This window comes from Bombina bombina, unplaced genomic scaffold (assembly GCF_027579735.1).
Source record: "Bombina bombina isolate aBomBom1 unplaced genomic scaffold, aBomBom1.pri scaffold_541, whole genome shotgun sequence".
NCBI classification, from domain to species: Eukaryota; Metazoa; Chordata; class Amphibia; order Anura; family Bombinatoridae; genus Bombina; species Bombina bombina.
In genome coordinates, this window is record NW_026511442.1 from 77202 (window position 1) to 104578 (window position 27377).

Here is a 27377-nt window from a genome sequence, read left to right on the forward strand (position 1 = left end):
GTACAGTCCCAAGAGGGAATCAGAATAACCATTCTTTAGAACATAATACAGATAGTATATTGAATAGGAAAAAACCCTCAGGAGCAAATTAAAATCTTAAAATTTAGATTTTAAAATAACATACAGCCAGATTACGAGTTTTGAGCGCTATAGGGAAATTAATGACCGCAGCTTTTTCGGCGGTATTTCACTCCTTATAGCGTTGGTATTATAAGTTTACAAAAAGCAGGCGTTTGCGGGCGATATGGCAGCGTTAAGTTACATAACGCACCCAAATACCAGTGCTGCTTTGAGCTGCTTTGACGTGCTTGTGCACGATTTCCCTATAGACTTCAATGGGGAGAGCCGGCAAAAAAAAAGCCTAACACCTGCAATAACGGAGCGTAAAGCTCCGTAACGCAGCCCCATTAAAGTCTATGGGGGAAAAAATTTACGTTTACATCTAACAACCTAACATAAACCCCGAGTTTAAACACCCCTAATCTCCTGCCCCAACATCGCCGCCACCTACATTACACTTATTAACCCCTAATATGCCGCCCCCAACATCACTGCAACCTACATTACTGTTATTAACCCCTAATCTGCTGCCCCCAACATCGCTGCAACCTACATTACTGTTATTAACCCCTAATCTGCCGCCCCCAATCTCGTCGCCACCTAACTACACTTATTAACCCCTAATCTGCTGCCCCCAATGTCGCCTACACTATACTAAAGTTATTAACCCCTAAACCTAACCCTAAGTCTAACCCTAAAGTAACCTTTCACCCACACAACCAACCCCCCCAAATAAAATTCTAGCTAAAAAAACCTAAGCTAAAAGAGATTTAATTACACTGTCAGTGTAATTAAATCTCTTAGCATCTGGTAGTAAGGAATCTCTTTTAGCATCTGGTAGTAAGGAATAAGGGAATCCTTAATTTTTCACTGCAGCTTTGAGTTGTTTTTTCCAACGCTAAGGTTACACTCTTATCTTTTAAAAAACCTAAGCTACCCATTGCCCTGAAAAGGGCATTTGGATGGGCATTGTCCTTAAAAGGGCATTCAGCTCTTTTACATGCCCAAACCCTAAGCTAACAATTAAACCCACCCAATAAACCCTTAATAAAACCTAACACTAACCCCCGAAAATCCACTTAGTTTTTGAAGACCGGACATCCATCCTCATCCAGCCGGGAGAAGTCTTCATCCAAGCGGCAAGAAGTCGTTCTCCAGGCAGGCAGAAGTCTTCATCCAGACGGCATCTTCTATCTTCATCCTTCCGGCGCGGAGCGGCTCCATCTTCAAGACATCCAGCGCGGAGCATCCTCTTCATACAGTCCCAGCTGTACACTGAAGGTTCCCTTTAAGGGATGTCATCCAAGATGGCGTCCCTTGAATTCCGATTGGCTGATAGAAATCAGCCAATAAGAATTAAAGGGTAAAAAATCCTATTGGCTGATGCAATCAGCCAATAGGATTGAGCTTTAGTTCTATTGGCTGACGCAATCAGCCAATAGGATTGAGCTTTAATCCTATAGGCTGACGGAATCAGCCAATTGGATTGAGTTTGCATTCTATTGGCTGATTGGAACATACATAGACCTGACTCGTGGCAAATATAAGTAAAATAGATATATAAAGTGCCAAACTATAGCTGTGAGTGTCTTGAATAATGATACATACTTACTAAAAGACACCCATCCACATATAGCAGAAAGCCAAACCAGTACTGAAAACTATCAGCAGAGGTAATGGTATATAAGAGTATATTGTCAATCTGAAAAGGGAGGTAGGACCGATAACAGAGAACCCTTGAAAAGATTTCCCGTGAGAGAAACCGTAACATCAGTAGGCGATACTCTCTTCACATCCCTCTGACATACACTGTACTCTGAGAGGAATTGGGATTTCAGAATGCTTAGAAGCGCTTATCATAGAAGAAATCATAAACATCAAGCACAAACTTACTTCACCAACTCCATAGGAGGCAAAGTTTGTAAAACTGAATTGTGTGTGTGGTGAGGGGTGTATTTATAGGCATTTGAGGTTTGGGAAACTTTGACCCCTCCTGGTAGGATTGTATATCCCATACGTCACTAGCTCATGGACACTTGCCAATTACTTGAAAGAAATAGATATATTCTATGGATTATTTATAATATTTTATAGTATGATAATTAAAAAAAATATATTTTTAATATTTCAATAACGCGCATTGAAGATAGCGAAGTGCGTTACGCATTTTTTCCATTCAACACAGAAAATAATGTACTTTTTATTATGAAATATTTATATATATATATATATATATATATGTGTGTGTGTGTGTATATATATATATATATATATATACTTTTCATGTAAAGTACATATCTATACCTATATGTCTTTAGGAATAGATATACATCTGTATAGATATATATACTGTATGTATGTATATATATATATATATATATATATATATATATATATATATATATATATATATATATATATTTATATATTTACAATAAAAAGTACATTATCCTATAAGTGAAGAACATTGGAAAGTGAAATTTGTAAAGTAAAAGTACAGTAAAACATAAAAAGATATATATATATATTTATATGTGTGTGTGTGTGTGTGTGTGTGTATATATATGTATGTATATGTATGTGTGTGTGTATATATATATGTATGTATGTGTGTGTGTGTGTATATATATATATATATATATATATATGTGTGTTCCTTTGTTCATTGTAGCCCTTTGCAGTCAAATACCTGAGAAAATGACAAATAATTTGTATTCACTATTAATATTTAAAAAAGTGTTATTAAATATTTTTCATTCCAATGTTCTTCACATAATAGACAATGTTCTATGTATTTTTAAATAGATATTCCTATATATATATCTGTGTATATCTATACCTGTATATAATCCTATTAGTCCTAAAGCCTGTGTACATGGGCAAATTTTTTAAATACCACGGTTCCAACCCTTGCTCCCTCTCTTTCCCCCCTCTCTTTTGCGCTCTCTCTCCCCCCTCTCATTTGAGCTCTCTCTTCCCCCTCTTTTGCTCTCTCCCCCCTCTCGTGCTCTCTCCCCCCTCTTTTGCTCTATCCCCTCTTTTGCTCTCTCTCTCTCTCCCCCTCTCTTTTGCTCTCTCTCTCCCTCTCTTTTGCGCTCTCTCTCTCTCTCTCTCTCTCTCCCCCTCTCTGTTACTATCTCTCTCTCTCTCTCTCTCTCTCTTGCTCTCTCTCTCTCTCTCTCTCTCCCCCTCTCTGTTACTCTCTCTCTCCCCCTCTCTTTTGCTCTCTCTCTCCCCCTCTCTTTTGCTCTCTCTCTCCCCCTCTCTTTTGCTCTCTCTCTCCCCCCTCTCTTTTGCTCTCTCTCCCCCTATCTTTTGCTCTCTCTCCCCCATTTCTCTCTCTCTCTCCCCCTCTTTTGTTCTCTCTCTCTTCCCCTCTCTTTTGCTCTCTCTCCCCCTCTCTTTTGCTCTCTCTCCCCCTCTCTTTTGCGCTCTCCGCTCTCTTTTGCTCTCTCCCACTCTCTTTTGCTCTCTCCACTCTCTTTTGCTCTCTCCGCTCTCTTTTGCTCTCTCCCCTCTCTTTTGCTCTCTCCCCCTCTCTTTTGCTCTCTCCCCCTCTCTTTTGCTCTCTCTCTCTCTCTCTCTCCCCCTCTCTCTCCCCCTCTCTTTTGCTCTCTCTCTCCCCCTCTCTTTTGCTCTCTCTCTCCCCCTCTTTTGCTCTCTCTCCCCCCTCTCTTTTGCTCTCTCCGCTCTCTTTTGCTCTCTCCGCTCTCTTTTGCTCTCTCCCACTCTCTTTTGCTCTCTCCACTCTCTTTTGCTCTATCCGCTCTCTTTTGCTCTCTCCCATCTCTTTTGCTCTCTCCCCCTCTCTTTTGCTCTCTCTCCTTCTCTTTTGCTGTCTCCCCCTCTCTTTTGCTGTCTCCCCCTCTCTTTTGCTCTCTCTCTCCCATTTTTCTCTCTCTCTCCCCCTCTTTTGTTCTCTCTCTCTTCCCCTCTCTTTTGCTCTCTCTCCCCCTCTCTTTTGCTCTCTCTCTCCCCCTCTCTTTTGCTCTCTCCGCTCTCTCCCACTCTCTTTTGCTCTCTCCACTCTCTTTTGCTCTCTCCCCTCTCTTTTGCTCTCTCCCCCTCTCTTTTGCTCTCTCCCCCTCTCTTTTGCTCTCTCCCCCTCTCTTTTGCTCTCTCTCTCTCCCCCTCTCTTTTGCTCTCTCTCTCCCCCTCTCTTTTGCTCTCTCCCCCTCTCTTTTGCTCTCTCCCCATCTCTTTTGCTGTCTCCCCCTCTCTTTTGCTCTCTCTCTCTCCCCCTCTCTTTTGCTCCCTCTCTCCCCCTCTCTTTTGCTCTCTCTCTCCCCCTCTCTTTTGCTCTCTCTCTCCCCCTCTCTTTTGCTCTCTCTCTCCCCCTCTTTTGCTCTCTCTCCCCCTCTCTTTTGCTCTCTCTCTCCCCCTCTCTTTTGCTATCTCTCCCCCTCTCTTTTGCTATCTCTCCCCCTCTCTTTTGCTATCTCCCCCCCTCTTTTGCTCTCTCCCCCCCTCTCTTTTGCTCTCTCTCTCTCTCCCCCTCTCTTTTGCTCTCTCTCCCCCTCCCTCTCTTTTGCTCTCTCTCTCTCCCCTCTCTTTTGCTCTCTCTCTCCCCCTCTCTTTTGCTCTCTCTCTCCCCCTCTCTTTTGCTATCTCTCCCCCTCTTTTGCTCTCTCCCTCCCTCTCTTTTGCTCTCTCTCTCCCCCCCTCTCTTTTGCGCTCTCTCTCCCCCTCTCTTTTGCTCTCTCTCTCTCTCTCCCCCTCTTTTGCTCTCTCTCACCCCATCTATTTTGCTCTCTCTCTCCCCCTCTCTTTTGCTCTCTCTTCCCCTCTCTTTTGATCTCTCTCTCCCCCTCTCTTTTGCTATCTCTCCCCCTCTTTTGCTCTCTCTCTCCCTCTCTTTTGCTCTCTCTCTCTCCCCCCCTCTCTTTTGCGCTCTCTCTCCCCCTCTCTTTTGCTCTCTCTCTCTCCCCCTCTCTTTTGCTCTCTCTCACCCCCTCTCTTTTGCTCTCTCTCTCCCCCTCTCTTTTGCTCTCTCTCTCCCCCTCTTTTGCTCTCTCTCCCCCTCTCTTTTGCACTCTCTCTCCCCCTTTCTTTTGCTCTCTCTCTCCCCCTCTTTTGCTCTCTCTCCCCCTCTCTTTTGCTCTCTCTCTACCCCTCTCTTTTGCTATCTATCCCCCTCTCTTTTGCTATCTCTCTCCCCCTCTTTTGCTCTCTCTCCCCCTCTCTTTTGCACTCTCTCCCCCTCTCTTTTGCTCTCTCTCTCCTCCTCTCTTTTGCTATCTATCCCCCTCTCTTTTGCTATCTCTCTCCCCCTCTTTTGCTCTCTCTCCCCCTCTCTTTTGCACTCTCTCTCCCCCTCTCTTTTGCTCTCTCCCCCTCTCTTTTGCTGTCTCCCCCTCTCTTTTGCTCTCTCTCTCTCCCCCTCTCTTTTGCTCTCTCTCTCCCCCTCTCTTTTGCTCTCTCTCTCCCCCTCTCTTTTACTCTCTCTCTCCCCCTCTCTTTTGCTCTCTCTCTCTCCCCCTCTCTTTTGCTCTCTCTCACCCCGTCTCTTTTGCTCTCTCTCTCCCCCTCTCTTTTGCTCTCTCTCTCCCCCTCTTTTGCTCTCTCTCCCCCCTCTCTTTTGCTCTCTCTCTCCCCCTCTCTTTTGCTCTCTCTCTCCCCCTCTCTTTTGCTCTCTCTCTCCCCCTCTCTTTTGATCTCTCTCTCCCCCTCTCTTTTGCTATCTCTCCCCCTCTTTTGCTCTCTCTCTCCCTCTCTTTTGCTCTCTCTCTCCCCCCCTCTCTTTTGCGCTCTCTCTCCCCCTCTCTTTTGCTCTCTCTCTCTCTCCCCCTCTCTTTTGCTCTCTCTCACCCCCTCTCTTTTGCTCTCTATCTCCCCCTCTCTTTTGCTCTCTCTCTCCCCCTCTTTTGCTCTCTCTCCCCCTCTCTTTTGCACTCTCTCTCCCCCTTTCTTTTGCTCTCTCTCTCCTCCTCTTTTGCTCTCTCTCCCCCTCTCTTTTGCTCTCTCTCTCCCCCTCTCTTTTGCTATCTATCCCCCTCTCTTTTGCTATCTCTCTCCCCCTCTTTTGCTCTCTCTCCCCCTCTCTTTTGCACTCTCTCTCCCCCTCTCTTTTGCTCTCTCTCTCCCCCTCTTTTGCTCTCTCTCCCCCTCTCTTTTGCTCTCTCTCTCCCCCTCTCTTTTGCTATCTCTCCCCCTCTCTTTTGCTATCTCTCCCCTCTTTTGCTCTCTCTCCCCCTCTCTTTTGCTCTCTCTCTCTCTCCCCCTCTCTTTTGCTCTCTCTCCCCCTCCCTCTCTTTTGCTCTCTCTCCCCCTCTCTTTTGCTCTCTCTCTCCCCCTCTCTTTGGCTCTCTCTCTCCCCCTCTCTTTTGATCTCTCTCTCCCCCTCTCTTTTGCTATCTTTCCCCCTCTTTTGCTCTCTCTCTCCCTCTCTTTTGCTCTCTCTCTCTCTCTCTCCCCCCCCCTCTCTTTTGCGCTCTCTCTCCCCCTCTCTTTTGCTCTCTCTCTCTCCCCCTCTCTTTTGCTCTCTCTCACCCCGTCTCTTTTGCTCTCTCTCTCCCCCTCTCTTTTGCTCTCTCTCTCCCCCTCTTTTGCTCTCTCTCCCCCTCTCTTTTGCACTCTCTCTCCCCCTTTCTTTTGCTCTCTCTCTCCCCCCCCTCTTTTGCTCTCTCTCCCCCTCTCTTTTGCTCTCTCTCTCCCCCTCTCTTTTGCTATCTATCCCCCTCTCTTTTGCTATCTCTCCCCCTCTTTTGCTCTCTCTCCCCCTCTCTTTTGCTATCTCTCCCCCTCTCTTTTGCTATCTCTCCCCCTCTCTTTTGCTCTCTCTCTCCCCCTCTCTTTTGCTGTCTCTCGCCCCCTCTCTTTTGCACTCTCTCGCCCCCTCTCTTTTGCTGTCTCTCGCCCCCTCTCTTTTGCTCTCCCTCTGCTCTCTTTTGCTCTCTCTCCTCTCTTTTGCTCGCTTTCTCTCTTTTGCTCTTTCCCTCCTCTATTTTGGTCTCTATCTCCCCCTCCTCTCTCCCCTCTGTTTTTCTCTCTCACTTGACCATGCCGCTGCCACCACGGCTGCTCCAGTCAGCCATGCCCCTTCACGTGCGCTCCCGCCCGGCCACGCTCCTTGCCATGCCCGCCGGCCACGCCCCCATCACAGTACGCCCGGCCACGCCCCCACCAGGCAGCTTCCACAGTGCGCACTCCTCTGCTGCTCAAGGCCAGGTATGTTTGTCCTTGTGCAGTCTCTACTGCGCATGACTGCATCTGATAAACATACCTGGCCTTTTATTATATAGGATAGATATATAGGTATAGTGATACATTTTACCAAAAAACATTATATATATATATATATATATATATATATATATATATATATATATATATATATATATATATATATATATATATATATATGCAGTTTCCGTGCTTCCCTGAAGTCTATGGGAGAAAACATTAAAGTGGTCACGATATTTTGTTAGCGTGTGTCAGGTTCACGCAAACTTTTTACTTTCAACTTATAATACGAGCGCAACCCGATGCACAAGCACTAAATTGTGCTCCACTCGTAATCTAGCACTAAATATGTACTGGGGAGGACAGTGTGTGCCGTGCCTGAGTCTCTAATCTTCTGTTTGTAGCCTTCCCCCTGGACCCTGAGCTGCAAATCTCCTCGCTGCAGGTTGGTGCGCCGTCCGTGATCACATGTTCGTTCCGTCTCATCTACCCAATAGAAAGACTAGACGTCAGCATGTGGCTGGGCACTGAGCTAATAACCACAGACAATGAGACCCCAGAACTCACAGACACAGAAATAAACATCAACAGATCCTACAGCTGGGTCCCAACTGAAAAGGATGAGGGCAAACGGGTCAGATGCGAAGGTCACATGACATTTGAGCAAGACGGACCCCACCCGTTAATCAGAAGCACCGAACAAGTACTCAGCCTAAAATGTAATCACCTTACTGCTCTCTATATAATACATAGTCTGCTCTGCGTATTACACACTCACACACAATGCTCTGTGTATTACACACAGACACACACACTGTTCTGTGTATTACACACTCACACACAATGCTCTGTGTATTACACACAGACACACACACTGTTCTGTGTATTACACACTCACACACACTGCTCTGTGTATTACACACCCACTCACCTGTGTATTACACTCTCACACACTGCTCTGTGTATTACACTCACACACACTGCTCTGTGTATTACACACCCACTCACCTGTGTATTACACTCTCACACACTGCTCTGTGTATTACACTCACACACACTGCTCTGTGTATTACACACCCACTCACCTGTGTATTACACTCTCACACACTGCTCAGTGTATTAAACACTCACACACTGCTCTGTGTATTACTCACTCACACACACTGCTCTGTGTATTACACACCCACTGCTCTGTGTATTACACACACACACACCCACTGCTCTGTGTATTACACACAGACACACACACTGCTCTGTGTATTACACACTCACACACACTGCTCTGTGTATTACACACCCACTCACCTGTGCATTACACTCTCACACACTGCTCTGTGTATTAAACACTCACACACTGCTCTGTGTATTACACACTCACACACACTGCTGTGTGTATTACACACCCACTGCTCTGTGTATTACACACACACACACTGCTCTGTGTATTACACACAGACACACACACACTGCTCTGTATATAATACAGTCACACACACACACTGCTCTGTGTATAATACAGTCTCACACACACTGCTCTGTACACTGCTCTGTGTACACTAGTACCTACACTATTACCTGTTCTAGTAGCTACACTAGTACTTACACTAGTACATATAATAGTACCTGCACTAATACCTACACTAACACCTACACAAGTACCTATACTAGTACCTACACTAGTTACTTGACTAATACCTTTACTAGAACCTGCACTAGTACTTACACTAGAACCTGCACTAGTACCTAAACTAGTCTCTGCACTAGTACCTACACTAGTCTCTGCACTAGTACCTACACTAGAACCTGCACTAGTACCTACACTAGTCTCTGCACTAGTACCTACACTAGTCTCTGCACTAGTACCTACACTAGAACCTGCACTAGTGCCTACACTAGTCTCTGCACTAGTACCTACACTAGTATCTACACTAGTACATACACTAGAACCTGAACTAGTACCTACACTAGTCTCTGCACTAGTACCTACACTAGTATCTACACTAGTACCTACACTAGTACCTACACTAGTCTCTGCACAAGTACCTGCACTAATACCTACACTAGTATCTCCACTAATACCTACACTAGTCCCTGCACAAGTACCTGCACTAATACCTACACTAGTACCTACACTAGTCTCTGCACAAGTACCTGCACTAATACCTACACTAGTCTCTGCACAAGTACCTGCACTAATACCTACACTAGTCTCTGCACAAGTACCTGCACTAATACCTACACTAGTATCTCCACTAATACCTACACTAGTCTCTGCACAAGTACCTACACAAGTACCTACACTAGTCTCTGCACAAGTACCTGCAAGAATACCTGCACTAATACCTACACACCTACACTAGTCTCTGCACAAGTACCTGCACTAATACCTACACTAGTTTCTGCACAAGTACCTGCACTAATACCTACACTAGTCTCTGCACAAGTACCTCCACTAATACCTACACTAGTCTCTGCACAGGTACCTGCACTAATACCTACACTAGTCTCTGCACAAGTACCTACACTATTATCTGCACAAGTACCTGCACTAATACCTACACTAGTCTCTGCACAAGTACCTGCACTAATACCTACACAAGTCTCTGCACTAGTTTCTGCACAAGTACCTGCACTAATACCTACACTAGTCTCTACACAAGTACCTGCACTAATACCTACACTAGTCTCTGCACAAGTACCTGCACTAATACCTACACTAGTATCTCCACTAATACCTACACTAGTCTCTGCACAAGTACCTACACAAGTACCTACACTAGTCTCTGCACAAGTACCTGCACTAATACCTACACTAATACCCACACTAGTTTCTGCACAAGTACCTGCACTAATACCTACACTAATACCTACATTAGTCTCTGCACAAGTACCTGCACAAATACCTACACTAGTATTTCCACTAATACCTACACTAGTCCCTGCACAAGTACCTGCACTAATACCTACACTAGTACCTACATTAGTCTCTGCACAAGTACCTGCACTAATACCTACACTAGTCTCTGCAGAGGTACCTGCACTAATACCTACACTATTACCTGCACTAATACCTACACTAGTCTCTGCACTAATACCTACACTAGTCTCTGCACAAGTACCTGCACTTATACCTACACTAGTATCTCCACTAATACCTACACTAGTCTCTGCACAAGTACCTGCACTAATACCTACACTAGTCTCTGCACAAGTACCTGCACTAATACCTACCCTAGTCTCTGCACAAATACCTACACAAGTACCTACACTAGTCTCTGCACAAGTACCTGCACTAATACCTACACTAATACCTACACTAGTCTCTGCACTAATACCTACCCTAGTCTCTGCACAAGTACCTGCACTAATACCTACACTAGTATCTCCACTAATACCTACACTAGTCTCTGCACAAGTACCTGCACTAATACCTACACTAGTACCTACACTAGTCTCTGCACAAGTACCTACACTATTATCTGCACAAGTACCTGCACTAATACCTACACTAGTCTCTGCACTAGTACCTACACTAGTATCTACACTAGTACATACACTAGAACTTGAACTAGTACCTACACTAGTCTCTGCACTAGTACCTACACTAGTATCTACACTAGTACCTACACTAGTACCTACACTAGTCTCTGCACAAGTACCTGCACTAATACCTACACTAGTATCTCCACTAATACCTACACTAGTCCCTGCACAAGTACCTGCACTAATACCTACACTAGTACCTACACTAGTCTCTGCACAAGTACCTGCACTAATACCTACACTAGTCTCTGCACAAGTACCTGCACTAATACCTACACTAGTCTCTGCACAAGTACCTGCACTAATACCTACACTAGTATCTCCACTAATACCTACACTAGTCTCTGCACAAGTACCTACACAAGTACCTACACTAGTCTCTGCACAAGTACCTGCAAGAATACCTGCACTAATACCTACACTAGTCTCTGCACAAGTACCTGCACTAATACCTACACTAGTTTCTGCACAAGTACCTGCACTAATACCTACACTAGTCTCTGCACAAGTACCTCCACTAATACCTACACTAGTCTCTGCACAAGTACCTGCACTAATACCTACACTAGTACCTACACTAGTCTCTGCACAAGTACCTACACTATTATCTGCACAAGTACCTGCACTAATACCTACACTAGTCTCTGCACAAGTACCTGCACTAATACCTACACAAGTCTCTGCACTAGTTTCTGCACAAGTACCTGCACTAATACCTACACTAGTCTCTGCACAAGTACCTGCACTAATACCTACACTAGTCTCTGCACAAGTACCTGCACTAATACCTACACTAGTATCTCCACTAATACCTACACTAGTCTCCGCACAAGTACCTACACAAGTACCTACACTAGTCTCTGCACAAGTACCTGCACTAATACCTACACTAATACCTACACTAGTTTCTGCACAAGTACCTGCACTAATACCTACACTAATACCTACATTAGTCTCTGCACAAGTACCTGCACTAATACCTACATTAGTATTTCCACTAATACCTACACTAGTCCCTGCACAAGTACCTGCACTAATACCTACACTAGTACCTACATTAGTCTCTGCACAAGTACCTGCACTAATACCTACACTAGTCTCTGCAGAAGTACCTGCACTAATACCTACACTATTACCTGCACTAATACCTACACTAGTCTCTGCACTAATACCTACACTAGTCTCTGCACAAGTACCTGCACTAATACCTACACTAGTATCTCCACTAATACCTACACTAGTCTCTGCACAAGTACCTGCACTAATACCTACACTAGTCTCTGCACAAGTACCTGCACTAATACCTACCCTAGTCTCTGCACAAGTACCTACACAAGTACCTACACTAGTCTCTGCACAAGTACCTGCACTAATACCTACACTAGTCTCTGCACAAGTACCTGCACTAATACCTACACTAGTCTCTGCACAAGTACCTGCACTAATACCTACACTAGTATCTCCACTAATACCTACACTAGTCTCTGCACAAGTACCTGTACTAATACCTACACTAGTACCTACACTAGTCTCTGCACAAGTACCTACACTATTATCTGCACAAGTACCTGCACTAATACCTACACTAGTCTCTGCACAAGTACCTGCACTAATACCTACACAAGTCTCTGCTCTAGTTTCTGCACAAGTACCTGCACTAATACCTACACTAGTCTCTGCACAAGTACCTGCACTAATACCTACACTAGTCTCTGCACAAGTACCTGCACTAATACCTACACTAGTATCTCCACTAATACCTACACTAGTCTCTGCACAAGTACCTACACAATTACCTACACTAGTCTCTGCACAAGTACCTGCACTAATACCTACCCTAGTCTCTGCACAAGTACCTGCACTAATACCTACACTAGTATCTCCACTAATACCTACACTAGTCTCTGCACAAGTACCTGCACTAATAACTACACTAGTACCTACACTAGTCTCTGCACAAGTAACTACACTATTATCTGCACAAGTACCTGCACTAATACCTACACTAGTCTCTGCACAAGTACCTGCACTAATACCTACACTACTCTCTGCACTAGTTTCTGCACAAGTACCTGCACTAATACCTACACTAGTCTTTGCACAAGTACCTGCACTAATACCTACACTAATACCTACACTAGTATCTGCACAAGTACCTGCACTAATACCTACACTAGTTTCTGCACAAGTACCTGAACTAATACCTACACTAGTCTCTACACAAGTACCTGCACTAATACCTACACAAGTACCTACACTAGTTTCTGCACAAGTACCTGCACTGATACCTACACTAATACCTACACTAGTCTCTGCACAAGTACCTGCACTAATACCTACACAAGTACCTACACTAGTCTCTGCACAAGTACCTGCACTAATACCTACACTAATACCTACACTAGTCTCTGCACAAGTACCTGCACTAATACCTACACAAGTACCTACACTAGTCTCTGCACAAGTATCTGCACTAATACCTACACTAGTCTCTGCACAAGTACCTGCATAATACCTACACTAATACCTACACTAGTTTCTGCACAAGTACCTGCACTAATACCTACACTAATACCTACACTAGTCTCTGCACAAGTACCTGTACTAATACCTACACAAGTACCTACACTAGTTTCTGTACAAGTACCTGCACTAATACCTACACTAGTCTCTGCACAAGTACCTGCACTAATACCTACACTAGTTTCTGCATAAGTACCTGCACTAATACCTACACTAGTCTCTGCACAAGTACCTGCACTAATACCTACACTAGTCTCTGCACAAGTACCTGCACTCATACCTACACTAGTACCTACACAAGTACCTACACTAGTCTCTGCACAAGTACCTGCACTAATACCTACACTAGTCTCTGCACAAGTACCTGCACTAATACCTACCCTAGTCTCTGCACAAGTACCTGCACTAATACCTACACTAGTATCTCCACTAATACCTACACTAGTCTCTGAACAAGTACCTGCACTAATACCTACACTAGTACCTACACTAGTCTCTGCACAAGTACCTACACTATTATATGCACAAGTACCTGCACTAATACCTACACTAGTCTCTGCACAAGTGCCTGCACTTATACCTACACTAGTCTCTGCACTAGTTTCTGCACAAGTACCTGCACTAATACCTACACTAGTCTTTGCACAAGTACCTGCACTAATACCTACACTAATACCTACACTAGTATCTGCACAAGTACCTGCACTAATACCTACACTAATACCTACACTAGTTTCTGCACAAGTACCTGCACTAATACCTACACTAGTCTCTGCACAAGTACCTGCACTAATACCTACACAAGTACCTACACTAGTTTCTGCACAAGTACCTGCACTAATACCTACACTAATACCTACACTAGTCTCTGCACAAGTACCTGCACTAATACCTACACAAGTACCTACACTAGTTTCTGCACAAGTACCTGCACTAATACCTACACTAATACCTACACTAGCCTCTGCACAAGTACCTACACAAGTACCTACACTTGTCTCTGCACAAGTACCTGCACTAATACCTACACAAGTACCTACATTATTATCTACACTAGTACTTACACTAATACCTACACAAGTACTTACACCAATTGTCACTAATATCTATATTAGTACCTACACTAATACCTACACAAGTACCTACACTAGTACTTACACTAATACCTACACAAGTACCTACACTAGTACTTACACTAATACCTACACAAGTACCTGCACTAGTACCTACACTTGTCTCTGCACAAGTACCTGCACTAATACCTACACAAGTACTTACACTTGTCTCTGCACTAATACCTACACTAGTACCTACACTAATATCTACACTAGTACCTACACTAATACCTACACAAGTACCTACACTAGTACTTACATTAATACCTACACAAGTACCTGCACTAGTACCTACACTTGTCTCTGCACAAGTACCTTCACTAATACCTACACAAATGCCTACATTAATATCTACACTAGTGCTTACACTAATACCTACACTAGTACTTACACTAATACCTACACAAGTACCTACATTAGTATCTACACTAGTACTTACACTAATACCTACACAAGTACCTACATTAGTATCTACACTAGTACGTACACTAATACCTACACAAGTACCTACATTAGTATTTACACTAGTACTTACACTAATACCTACACAAGTACCTACATTAGTATCTACACTAGTACTTACACTAATACCTACACAATTACCTACATTAGTATCTACACTAGTACTTACACTAATACTTACACAAGTACTTACACTTAGCCAAAGCTCTGGGATGCAGAAGTAACAGTTTCTGTTCATCAGGTTTTCCGAGAGATCCTGAACTTTCCATCCTGCCGGCACCCACAGTAGCCAAGGGAGAGAATGTCACAATACAATGTACAGTCCCAGGTGCATCAGACACGGTGACCATATGGAAAGTGTGTGACACTGGATCAATACTCTTGCAGGACAAGCAGGGGACAGTGCATATAGACAGCGTGCAACCCCACGACTCCGGTGTATACAAGTGTAGGACCAACAATACGCTAGGAGAAAGAGAGACAGAAGAATTACTGACTGTAGAATGTAAGTTATAGATCTGTACAGGATTTCTGGATCCCTGTGCATAATTATCCTGTAGAATGTAAGTTATAGATCTGTACAGGATTACTGGATCCCTGTGTATAATTATCCTGTAGAATGTAAGTTATAGATCTGTACAGGATTACTGGATCCCTGTGTATAATTATTCTGTAGAATGTAAGTTATAGATCTGTGCAGGATTACTGGATCCCTGTGTATAATTATTCTGTAGAATGTAAGATATAGATCTGTGCAGGATTACTGGATCCCTGTGTATAATTATTCTGTAGAATGTAAATTATAGTTCTGTGCAGGATTACTGGATCCCTGTGTATAATTATCCTGTAGAATGTAAGTTATAGATCTGTGCAGGATTACTGGATCCCTGTGTATAATTATCCTGTAGCATGTAAGTTATAGATCTCTGCAGGTTACTGGATCCCTGTGTATAATTATCCTGTAGCATGTAAGTTATAGATCTGTGCAGGTTACTGGATCCCTGTGTATAATTATGCTGTAGAATGTAAGTTATAGATCTGTGCTGGTTACTGAATCCCTGTGTATAATTATCCTGTAGAATGTAAGTTATAGATCTGTGCAGGATTACTGGATCCCTGTGTATAATTATCCTGTAGAATGTAAGTTATAGGTCTGTGCAGGTTACTGGATCCCTGTGTATAATTATCCTGTAGAATGTAAGTTATAGATCTGTGCTGGTTACTGGATCCCTGTGTATAATTATCCTGTAGCATGTAAGTTATTGATCTGTGCAGGATTACTGGATCCCTGTGTATAATTATCCTGTAGCATGTAAGTTATAGATCTGTGCAGGTTACTGGATACCTGTGTATAATTATTCTGTAGCATGTAAGTTATAGATCTGTACTAGATTACTGGATCCCTGTGTATAATTATCCTGTAGAATGTAAGTTATAGATCCGTACGGGATTACTGAATCCCTGTGTATAATTATCCTGTAGAATGTAAATTATAAATCCGTACAGGATTACTGGATCCCTGTGTATAATTATCCTGCAGAATGTAAGTTATAGATCTGTGCTGGTTACTGGATCCCTGTGTATAATTATACTGTAGCATGTAAGTTATAGATCTGTGCTGGATTACTGGATCCCTGTGTATAATTATCCTGTAGAATGTAAGTTATAGATCTGTGCAGGTTACTGGATCCCTGTGTATAATTATCCTGTAGAATGTAAGTTATACATCTGTGCAGGATTACTGGATCCCTGTGTATAATTATCCTGTAGAATGTAAGTTATAGATCTGTGCTGGTTACTGGATCCCTGTGTATAATTATCCTGTAGAATGTAAGTTATAGATCTCTGCAGGTTACTGGATCCCTGTGTATAATTATCCTGTAGAATGTAAGTTATAGATCTGTGCTGGTTACTGGATCCCTGTGTATAATTATCCTGTAGAATGTAAGTTATAGATCGGTGCAGGTTACTGGATCCCTGTGTATAATTATCCTGTAGAATGTAAGTTATAGATCTGTGCAGGTTACTGGATCCCTGTGTATAATTATCCTGTAGCATGTAAGTTATAGATCTGTGCAGGATTACTGGATCCCTGTATATAATTATCCTGTAGAATGTAAGTTATAGATCTGTGCAGGTTACTGTATCCCTGTGTATAATTATCCTGTAGAATGTAAGTTATAGATCTGTACAGGATTACTGGATCCCTGTGTATAATTATTCTGTAGAATGTAAGTTATAGATCTGTGCAGGATTACTGGATCCCTGTTTATAATTATTCTGTAGAATGTAAGTTATAGATCTGTGCAGGATTACTGGATCCCTGTGTATAATTATTCTGTAGAATGTAAGTTATAGTTCTGTGCAGGATTACTGGATCCCTGTGTATAATTATCCTGTAGAATGTAAGTTATAGATCTGTGCAGGTTACTGGATCCCTGTGTATAATTATCCTGTAGAATGTAAGTTATAGATCTGTGCAGGTTACTGGATCCCTGTGTATAATTATCCTGTAGAATGTAAGTTATAGATCTGTGCAGGTTACTGGATCCCTGTGTATAATTATCCTGTAGAATGTAAGTTATAGATCTGTGCAGGTTACTGGATCCCTGTGTATAATTATCCTGTAGAATGTAGGTTAAAGATCTCTGCAGGTTACTGGATCCCTGTGTATAATTATCCTGTAGAATGTAAGTTATAGATCTGTGCAGGATTACTGGATCCCTGTGTATAATTATCCTGTAGAATGTAAGTTATAGATCTGTGCTGGTTACTGGATCCCTGTGTATAATTATCCTGTAGAATGTAAGTTATAGATCTCTGCAGGTTACTGGATCCCTGTGTATAATTATCCTGTAGAATGTAAGTTATAGATCTGTGCTGGTTACTGGATCCCTGTGTATAATTATCCTGTAGAATGTAAGTTATAGATCTGTGTAGGTTACTGGATCCCTGTGTATAATTATCCTGTAGAATGTAAGTTATAGATCTGTGCAGGTTACTGGATCCCTGTGTATAATTATCCTGTAGAAAGTAAGTTATAGATCTGTGCAGGTTACTGGATCCCTGTGTATAATTATCCTGTAGAAAGTAAGTTATAGATCTGTGCAGGTTACTGGATCACTGTGTATAATTATCCTGTAGAATGTAAGTTATAGATCTGTGCAGGTTACTGGATCCCTGTGTATAATTATCCTGTAGAATGTAAGTTATACATCTGTGCAGGATTACTGGATCCCTGTGTATAATTATCCTGTAGAATGTAAGTTATAGATCTGTGCTGGTTACTGGGTCCCTGTGTATAATTATCCTGTAGAATGTAAGTTATAGATCTCTGCAGGTTACTGGATCCCTGTGTATAATTATCCTGTAGAATGTAAGTTATAGATCGGTGCAGGTTACTGGATCCCTGTGTATAATTATCCTGTAGAATGTAAGTTATAGATCTGTGCTGGTTACTGGATCCCTGTGTATAATTATCCTGTAGAATGTAAGTTATAGATCTGTGCAGGTTACTGGATCCCTGTGTATAATTATCCTGTAGCATGTAAGTTATAGATCTGTGCAGGATTACTGGATCCCTGTATATAATTATCCTGTAGAATGTAAGTTATAGGTCTGTACAGGATTACTGGATCCCTGTGTATAATTATCCTGTAGAATGTAAGTTATAGATCTGTACAGGATTACTGGATCCCTGTGTATAATTATTCTGTAGAATGTAAGTTATAGATCTGTGCAGGATTACTGGATCCCTGTGTATAATTATTCTGTAGAATGTAAGTTATAGATCTGTGCAGGATTACTGGATCCCTGTGTATAATTATTCTGTAGAATGTAAGTTATAGTTCTGTGCAGGATTACTGGATCCATGTGTATAATTATCCTGTAGAATGTAAGTTATAGATCTGTGCAGGTTACTGGATCCCTGTGTATAATTATCCTGTAGAATGTAAGTTATAGATCTGTGCAGGTTACTGGATCCCTGTGTATAATTATCCTGTAGAATGTAAGTTATAGATCTGTGCAGGTTACTGGATCCCTGTGTATAATTATCCTGTAGAATGTAAGTTATAGATCTGTGCAGGTTACTGGATCCCTGTGTATAATTATCCTGTAGAATGTAGGTTAAAGATCTCTGCAGGTTACTGGATCCCTGTGTATAATTATCCTGTAGAATGTAAGTTATAGATCTGTGCAGGATTACTGGATCCCTGTGTATAATTATCCTGTAGAATGTAAGTTATAGATCTGTGCTGGTTACTGGATCCCTGTGTATAATTATCCTGTAGAATGTAAGTTATAGATCTCTGCAGGTTACTGGATCCCTGTGTATAATTATCCTGTAGAATGTAAGTTATAGATCTGTGTAGGTTACTGGATCCCTGTGTATAATTATCCTGTAGAATGTAAGTTATAGATCTGTGCAGGTTACTGGATCCCTGTGTATAATTATCCTGTAGAATGTAAGTTATAGATCTGTGCAGGTTACTGGATAACTGTGTATAATTATTCTGTAGAATGTAAGTTATAGATCTGTGCAGGATTACTGGATCCCTGTGTATAATTATCCTGTAGAATGTAAGTTATAGATCTGTGCAGCTTACTGGATCCCTGTGTATAATTATCCTGTAGAAAGTAAGTTATAGATCTGTGCAGGTTACTGGATCCCTGTGTATAATTATCGAGTAGAATGTAAGTTATAGATCTGTGCTGGTTACTGGATCCCTGTGTATAATTATCCTGTAGAATGTAAGTTATAGATCTCTGCAGGTTACTGGATCCCTGTGTATAATTATCCTGTAGAATGTAAGTTATAGATCTGTGCAGGTTAATGGATCCCTGTGTATAATTATCCTGTAGAATGTAAGTTATAGATCTGTGCTGGTTACTGGATCCCTGTGTATAATTATCCTGTAGAATGTAAGTTATAGATCTGTGCAGGTTACTGGATCCCTGTGTATAATTATCCTGTAGCATGTAAGTTATAGATCTGTGTAGGATTACTGGATCCCTGTATATAATTATCCTGTAGAATGTAAGTTATAGATCTGTGCAGGTTACTGGATCCCTGTGTATAATTATCCTGTAGAATGTAAGTTATAGATATGTGCAGGTTACTGGATCCCTGTGTATAATTATCCTGTAGAATGTAAGTTATAGATGTCTGCAGGTTACTGGATCCCTGTGTATAATTATACTGTACAATGTAAGTTATAGATCTATGCAGGTTACTGGATCCCTGTGTATAATTATCCTGTAGAATGTAAGTTATAGATCTGTGCTGGTTACTGGATCCCTGTGTATAATTATCCTGTAGAATGTAAGTTATAGATCTGTGCAGGTTACTGGATCCCTGTGTATAATTATCCTGTAGAATGTAAGTTGCAGGTTACTGGATCCCTGTGTATAATTATCCTGTAGAATGTAAGTTATAGATCTGTGCATGTTACTGGATCCCTGTGTATAATTATTCTGTAGCATGTAAGTTATAGATCTGTGCAGGATTACTGGATCACTGTGTATAATTATCCTGTAGAATGAAAGTTATAGATCTGTGCAGGTTACTGGATCCCTGTGTATAATTATCCTGTAGAATGTAAGTTATAGATCTGTACAGGATTACTGGATCCCTGTGTATAATTATCCTGTAGAATGTAAGTTATAGATCTGTGCAGGTTACTGGATCCAAGTGTATAATTATCCTGTAGAATGTAAGTTATAGATCTGTGCTGGTTACTGGATCCCTGTGTATAATTATCCGGTAGAATGTAAGTTATAGATCTGTGCAGGTTACTGGATCCCTGTGTATAATTATCCTGTAGAATGTAAGTTATAGATCTGTGCAGGTTACTGGATCCCTGTGTATAATTATCCTGTAGAATATAAGTTATAGATCTGTGCAGGATTACTGGATCCCTGTGTATAATTATCCTGTAGAATGTAAGTTATAGATCTGTGCAGGTTACTGGATCCCTGTGTATAATTATCCTGTAGAAAGTAAGTTATAGATCTGTGCAGGATTACTGGATCCCTGTGTATAATTATCCTGTAGAATGTAAATTATAGATCTGTGCAGGTTACTGGATCCCTGTGTATAATTATCCTGTAGAATGTAAGTTATAGATCTCTGCAGATTACTGGATAACTGTGTATAATTATCCTGTAGAATGTAAGTTATAGATCTGTGCTGGTTACTGGATCCCTGTGTATAATTATCCTGCAGAATGTAAGTTATAGATCTGTGCAGGTTACTGGATCCCTGTGTATAATTAACCTGTAGAATGTAAGTTATACATCTGTGCAGGATTACTGGATCCCTGTGTATAATTATCCTGTAGAATGTAAGTTGCAGGTTACTGGATCCCTGTGTATAATTATCCTGTAGAATGTAAGTTATAGATCTGTGCATGTTACTGGATCCCTATGTATAATTATTCTGTAGCATGTAAGTTATAGATCTGTGCAGGATTACTGGATCACTGTGTATAATTATCCTGTAGAATGAAAGTTATAGATCTGTGCAGGTTACTGGATCCCTGTGTATAATTATCCTGTAGAATGTAAGTTATAGATCTGTACAGGATTACTGGATCCCTGTGTATAATTATCCTGTAGAATGTAAGTTATAGATCTGTGCAGGTTACTGGATCCAAGTGTATAATTATCCTGTAGAATGTAAGTTATAGATCTGTGCTGGTTACTGGATCCCTGTGTATAATTATCCGGTAGAATGTAAGTTATAGATCTGTGCAGGTTACTGGATCCCTGTGTATAATTATCCTGTAGAATGTAAGTTATAGATCTGTGCAGGTTACTGGATCCCTGTGTATAATTATCCTGTAGAATATAAGTTATAGATCTGTGCAGGATTACTGGATCCCTGTGTATAATTATCCTGTAGAATGTAAGTTATAGATCTGTGCAGGTTACTGGATCCCTGTGTATAATTATCCTGTAGAAAGTAAGTTATAGATCTGTGCAGGATTACTGGATCCCTGTGTATAATTATCCTGTAGAATGTAAATTATAGATCTGTGCAGGTTACTGGATCCCTGTGTATAATTATCCTGTAGAATGTAAGTTATAGATCTCTGCAGATTACTGGATCCCTGTGTATAATTATCCTGTAGAATGTAAGTTATAGATCTGTGCTGGTTACTGGATCCCTGTGTATAATTATCCTGCAGAATGTAAGTTATAGATCTGTGCAGGTTACTGGATCCCTGTGTATAATTATCCTATAGAATGTAAGTTATAGATCTGTGCAGGTTACTGGATCCCTGCGTATAATTATCCTGTAGAATGTAAGTTATAGATCTGTGCTGGTTACTGGATCCCTGTGTATAATTATCCTGTAGAATGTAAGTTATAGATCTGTGCTGGTTACTAGATCCCTGTGTATAATTATCCTGTAGAATGTAAGTTATAGATCTGTGCTGGTTACTGGATCCCTGTGTATAATTATCCTGTAGAATGTAAGTTATAGATCTGTGCTGGTTACTGGATCCCTGTGTATAATTATCCTGTAGAATGTAAGTTATAGATCTCTGCAGGTTACTGGATCCCTGTGTATAATTATCCTGTAGAATGTAAGTTATAGATCTGTGCTGGTTACTGGATTCCTGTGTATAATTATCCTGTAGAATGTAAGTTATAGATCTGTGCTGGTTACTGGATCCCTGTGTATAATTATCCTGTAGAATGTAAGTTATAGATCTGTGCTGGTTACTAGATCCCTGTGTATAATTATCCTGTAGAATGTAAGTTATAGATCTGTGCTGGTTACTGGATCCCTGTGTATAATTATCCTGTAGAATGTAAGTTATAGATCTATGCAGGTTACTGGATCCCTGTGTATAATTATCCTGTAGAATGTAAGTTATAGATCTGTGCTGGTTACTGGATTCCTGTGTATAATTATCCTGTAGAATGTAAGTTATAGATCTGTGCTGGTTACTGGATCCCTGTGTATAATTATCCTGTAGAATGTAAGTTATAGATCTGTGCTGGTTACTAGATCCCTGTGTATAATTATCCTGTAGAATGTAAGTTATAGATCTGTGCTGGTTACTGGATCCCTGTGTATAATTATCCTGTAGAATGTTAGTTATAGATCTCTGCAGGTTACTGGATCCCTTTGTATTTCTGTATCTCACCTATATTTAGTATATTTTTGTCATGCTATAATTAAGTGCTCACGTCTTTTATTCCCAGATGCACCAAGAAACACAGTGATTTCAGCATCTTCCCCTATAGTGGATGAGGGGGGCTCAGTGACCCTGTCCTGTGTTAGTGAGGGTGTACCAGCCCCCAGGATCTCGCTGCACCAGCACTTACCATCAGGAGAGTCTCTACAACTCTCTGCTTACTCAGAGGCGCATCTGACAAACGTGCAGAGTAGAAGCAGCGGGGTCTATGAGTGTATTTCCGTTAACAAACTGGGGAGTGAATACAACACACTGGAGCTACTGGTACAAGGTGAGAAGAATGTCTCATCACTCCGTATACAATGTACGTACAATACACAATTGTATCCCACGGTATGAACGGGACATCAAAGGACCACTCAATGCAGTAGAATTGCATAACTAACAAGTGCATCATAAATAGACAATGATTCAACACTTACTTTATTTTTCTCCCATTTTCCGGCCCCTTGTATCATGTGACAGACATCAGCCAATCACAGACTAGTATAAATATACCCTGCTTGTGCACCTGCTCAGTTGGATAAAAAGACTAGACATGGAGTAATGGAATTAAATAGCAAAGTTTCCTAAAACTGCTGCTGTTTCTGAATCATAAAAGTTTTGTTCTGACCTGAGTGTCCCTTTAAACACTTTGATATAAATTTGTCTGCAATATACGTTCATTATTTATTTTGTCCCCTTTTCCTGTAATTCAATTCTGAAATTGTGAGTATTTCAGTTCCTGTTAGAAATACAAGTACAGAACACTGTTATATCCCACACAGCTATTGGCTGCACACTTTAGTGACCTATTTATAACTGTCTCTAATTGGCCCTAGCAGAGAAGGTAACCTAAGTTGCAACATGGCAGCTCCTATTATTTTATAGACACTTTGGGGCCAATTTATCACAGCCCGAATGGGGCCATATACCTCTGTTTCCGTGTGAGTCTTCAGGCTCGCCGGAAACAGTAGTTATGACGCAGCGGTCTTAAGACCGCTGCTCCTTAACTCGTACGCCACCTCTGAGGTGGCGTCCAGCAATCCGCCCAATCACATACAATAGGATTGATTGACACCCCCTGCTAGCGGCTGATAGGCCGCAAATCTGCACGGGCGGCATTGCACAAGCAGTTCACCAGAACTGCTTGTGTGTGCAATGATAAATGCAGAGAGCGTATGCTGTCGGCATTTATTGATGTGCAGCGGACAGGATCGCTACAGCGGATCATGTCCGTCCGCACAATGGTAAATCTACCCCTAAAGCTTTAAACTTATTTTGTCAATGTGACGACCACAATTATCCAACCCTGCGCCAGTCACTTATTTGGCACAGAAAGGGTTATCAGACCCCTTCTACTGTCACTAATATGTTATAATCTAACCACACCAGACAAGCTTGTGATTTAGTTCAGTGGGTGCAAGGGTTTACAACACTCTCCAGTCTGTACTAGACGTAAAAGAAATGCCCAAAACTCCCCTTTAATGCCACCCACACTAAACTAATTACAATATCTCAGCTGCCACCACTTATAATTTATTAAAGGGAAAATCCTAAGAAAAAACCCAGACGTACACATTAACTCTCTGAATACAATTTAGCAGAAAATCACCTAAATTATACAGTTCTAATATTCCAGTCTCTTTCAGTAACATGGTTCAATTATTAGACAAAGGCCAAACTTAATAAAGGAATTATTTATTATGCACAATGCATTATTAATAAAAAGTTGTTACAAATACAATTACACACAGCAAACAGGTTAGAATAAAGAAGGAGAAAAACAGATTGAATACTTTACTAGTCTTTGTAATCTGTTACCAAAGAGATGGCATGAAGCAATTAGGTCCTTACTCTGTGTTGTCACAACCTCCCTTGTAAGAATGACCCTTTCATTGTTAAAACACAAGACCCTTATACCTTCTTTCCATAGATCAGGTTGCCTGACATCACTCACTCAGCAGGGGCTGGCAAGGTAAACCCCCATATTTTACAACAGTCAATAAACTTTAAGTACCTTTGGCTGACTTTAGAGAACACAATATCATTTGGAGGAAGGGGTCTTAGAAACTATTTATGAGGGGTTCTGGTATTCGTGACAGTCAATGTTTAAATAGCGAATTAAACTTTAAAAAGTGCATCTACGTTATTCTCAGACTAATCTTTTCTTTCAATGCATTTTTCCACCTACCACTTATTTAGTGTTTATTGTCCCTTTAAAGGGGCATGACACCTGTGTTTTTTTCTTTCATGACTCAGATAGAGCCTATCATTTTAAACACCTTTCTAATTTACTTCTATGATCTAATTTGCTTTATTCTCTTGGTACCCTTTGTTGAAAAGCGGGGATGTAAGCTCAGAAGCCTGCCCAAGTCTGGAGCACTATGTGGCAGCAGTTTTACAAGATTGTTATCCATTTGCAGGAGCACTAGATGGCAGCACTATTTCCTGCCGTATAGTGCTCCAGACACCTAGGTATCTCTGCAACACAGAATATCATGGGAACGAAGGGTTTGGGTTTAATGTCACCAAACGAAGGAAGTGAGAGGGGAACTATAGCATTACTAGTTGTGTTACTGTTTCCTCAACAGCTCCACCCAGGAATACACAGCTCACTATTATCCCATCCGAAGTGGTGAAAGCAGGTGACCTTGTGACTCTCTCCTGCACATCCGAAGCATCTCCTGCCCCTACACTAGCACTAAAAAGGAAAACCAAGCACGGCCTTGTGGATCTGGGCGCTGAGGGTGGGACACTCAGCATCTTCCATGCCAAAGAGGGACACGCAGGGACATACATCTGTCAATCCACAAACACAGTGGGACAGCAAATCACAGAAGCCAAACTAAGTGTGCAAGGTGAGGACCACACTGATCGCCTGCTTCATCTCATTATCCCAAAGTGCCCAGTAAAATATTATCACAAACAGATAGAATCATCAATGATACCTGCATGTTCCCCTTACAGTGACGTTTTATTAAGTATATAAAGCAACAAAACAACATATATAGATACATATAACAGTGCTTCTTGTTTAAGTTACTCCCTATTTACACACACACGCTCAGCAAGTGCCAGTTGGGGGGGGGGGGGAGATAAGGACAGGGGAAAACTCCTAAAATTGTACAGTATTTAAAATTGTTGATTTAAAGTGTAATAATGATTGATTATTTTTTATTAAAAGGGAATTTACTTTACCTGGGAAAGAAATATGGGGTTCTGCTGTAGTTCTGGGGGAATTAGATGGAATTTACTTTACCTGGGTATGAGTTATAGGTTCTGCTGTAGTTCTGGGGGCATTAGATGGAATTTACTTTACCTGGGTATGAGTTATGGGGTTCTGCAGTAGTTCTGGGTGCATTAGATGGAATTTACTTTACCTGGGTATTAGTTATGGGGTTCTGCTGTAGTTCTGGGGGCATTAGATGGAATTTACTTTACCTGGGTATTAGCTATGGGGTTCTGCTATAGTTCTGGGGGCATTAGATGAAATTTACTTTACCTGGGTATGAGTTATGGGGTTCTGCTGTAGTTCTGGGGGCATTAGATGGAATTTACTTTACCTGGGTATGAGTTATGGGGTTCTGCAGTAGTTCTCGGTGCATTAGATGGAATTTACTTTACCTGGGTATGAGTTATAGGGTTCTGCTGTAGTTCTGGGGGCATTAGATGGAATTTACTTTACCTGGGTATGAGTTATAGGTTCTGCTGTAGTTCTGGGGGCATTAGATGGAATTTACTTTACCTGGGTATGAGTTATGGGGTTCTGCAGTAGTTCTGGGTGCATTAGATGGAATTTACTTTACCTGGGTATTAGTTATGGGGTTCTGCTGTAGTTCTGGGGGCATTAGATGGAATTTACTTTACCTGGGTATTAGCTATGGGGTTCTGCTATAGTTCTGGGGGCATTAGATGAAATTTACTTTACCTGGGTATGAGTTATGGGGTTCTGCTGTAGTTCTGGGGGCATTAGATGGAATTTACTTTACCTGGGTATGAGTTATGGGGTTCTGCAGTAGTTCTCGGTGCATTAGATGGAATTTACTTTACCTGGGTATGAGTTATAGGGTTCTGCTGTAGTTCTGGGGGCATTAGATGGAATTTACTTTACCTGGGTATTAGTTATGGGGTTCTGCTGTAGTTCTGGGGGCATTAGATGAAATTTACTTTACCTGGGTATGAGTTATGGGGTTCTGCTGTAGTTCTGGGGGGCATTAGATGGAATTTACTTTACCTGGATATGAGTTATGGGGTTCTGGTGTACTTCTGGGGGCATTAGATGGAATTTACTTTACCTGGG

The 27377-nt window shown here is 41.5% G+C and overlaps 1 protein-coding gene across 1 annotated transcript in view; it reads left to right on the forward strand.

Moving 5' to 3' along the window:
- Positions 1–27377, forward strand: part of VCAM1 (vascular cell adhesion molecule 1) — a 66128-nt gene that overhangs the window by 31388 nt on the left and 7363 nt on the right. Inside the window, exons 3-6 of the mRNA XM_053696573.1 lie at positions 7647–7961; positions 15127–15390; positions 23103–23366; positions 25669–25935. Of these exons, the coding sequence (XP_053552548.1) occupies positions 7647–7961; positions 15127–15390; positions 23103–23366; positions 25669–25935 (1110 nt within the window). The remainder of the gene's footprint in view (positions 1–7646; positions 7962–15126; positions 15391–23102; positions 23367–25668; positions 25936–27377) is intronic.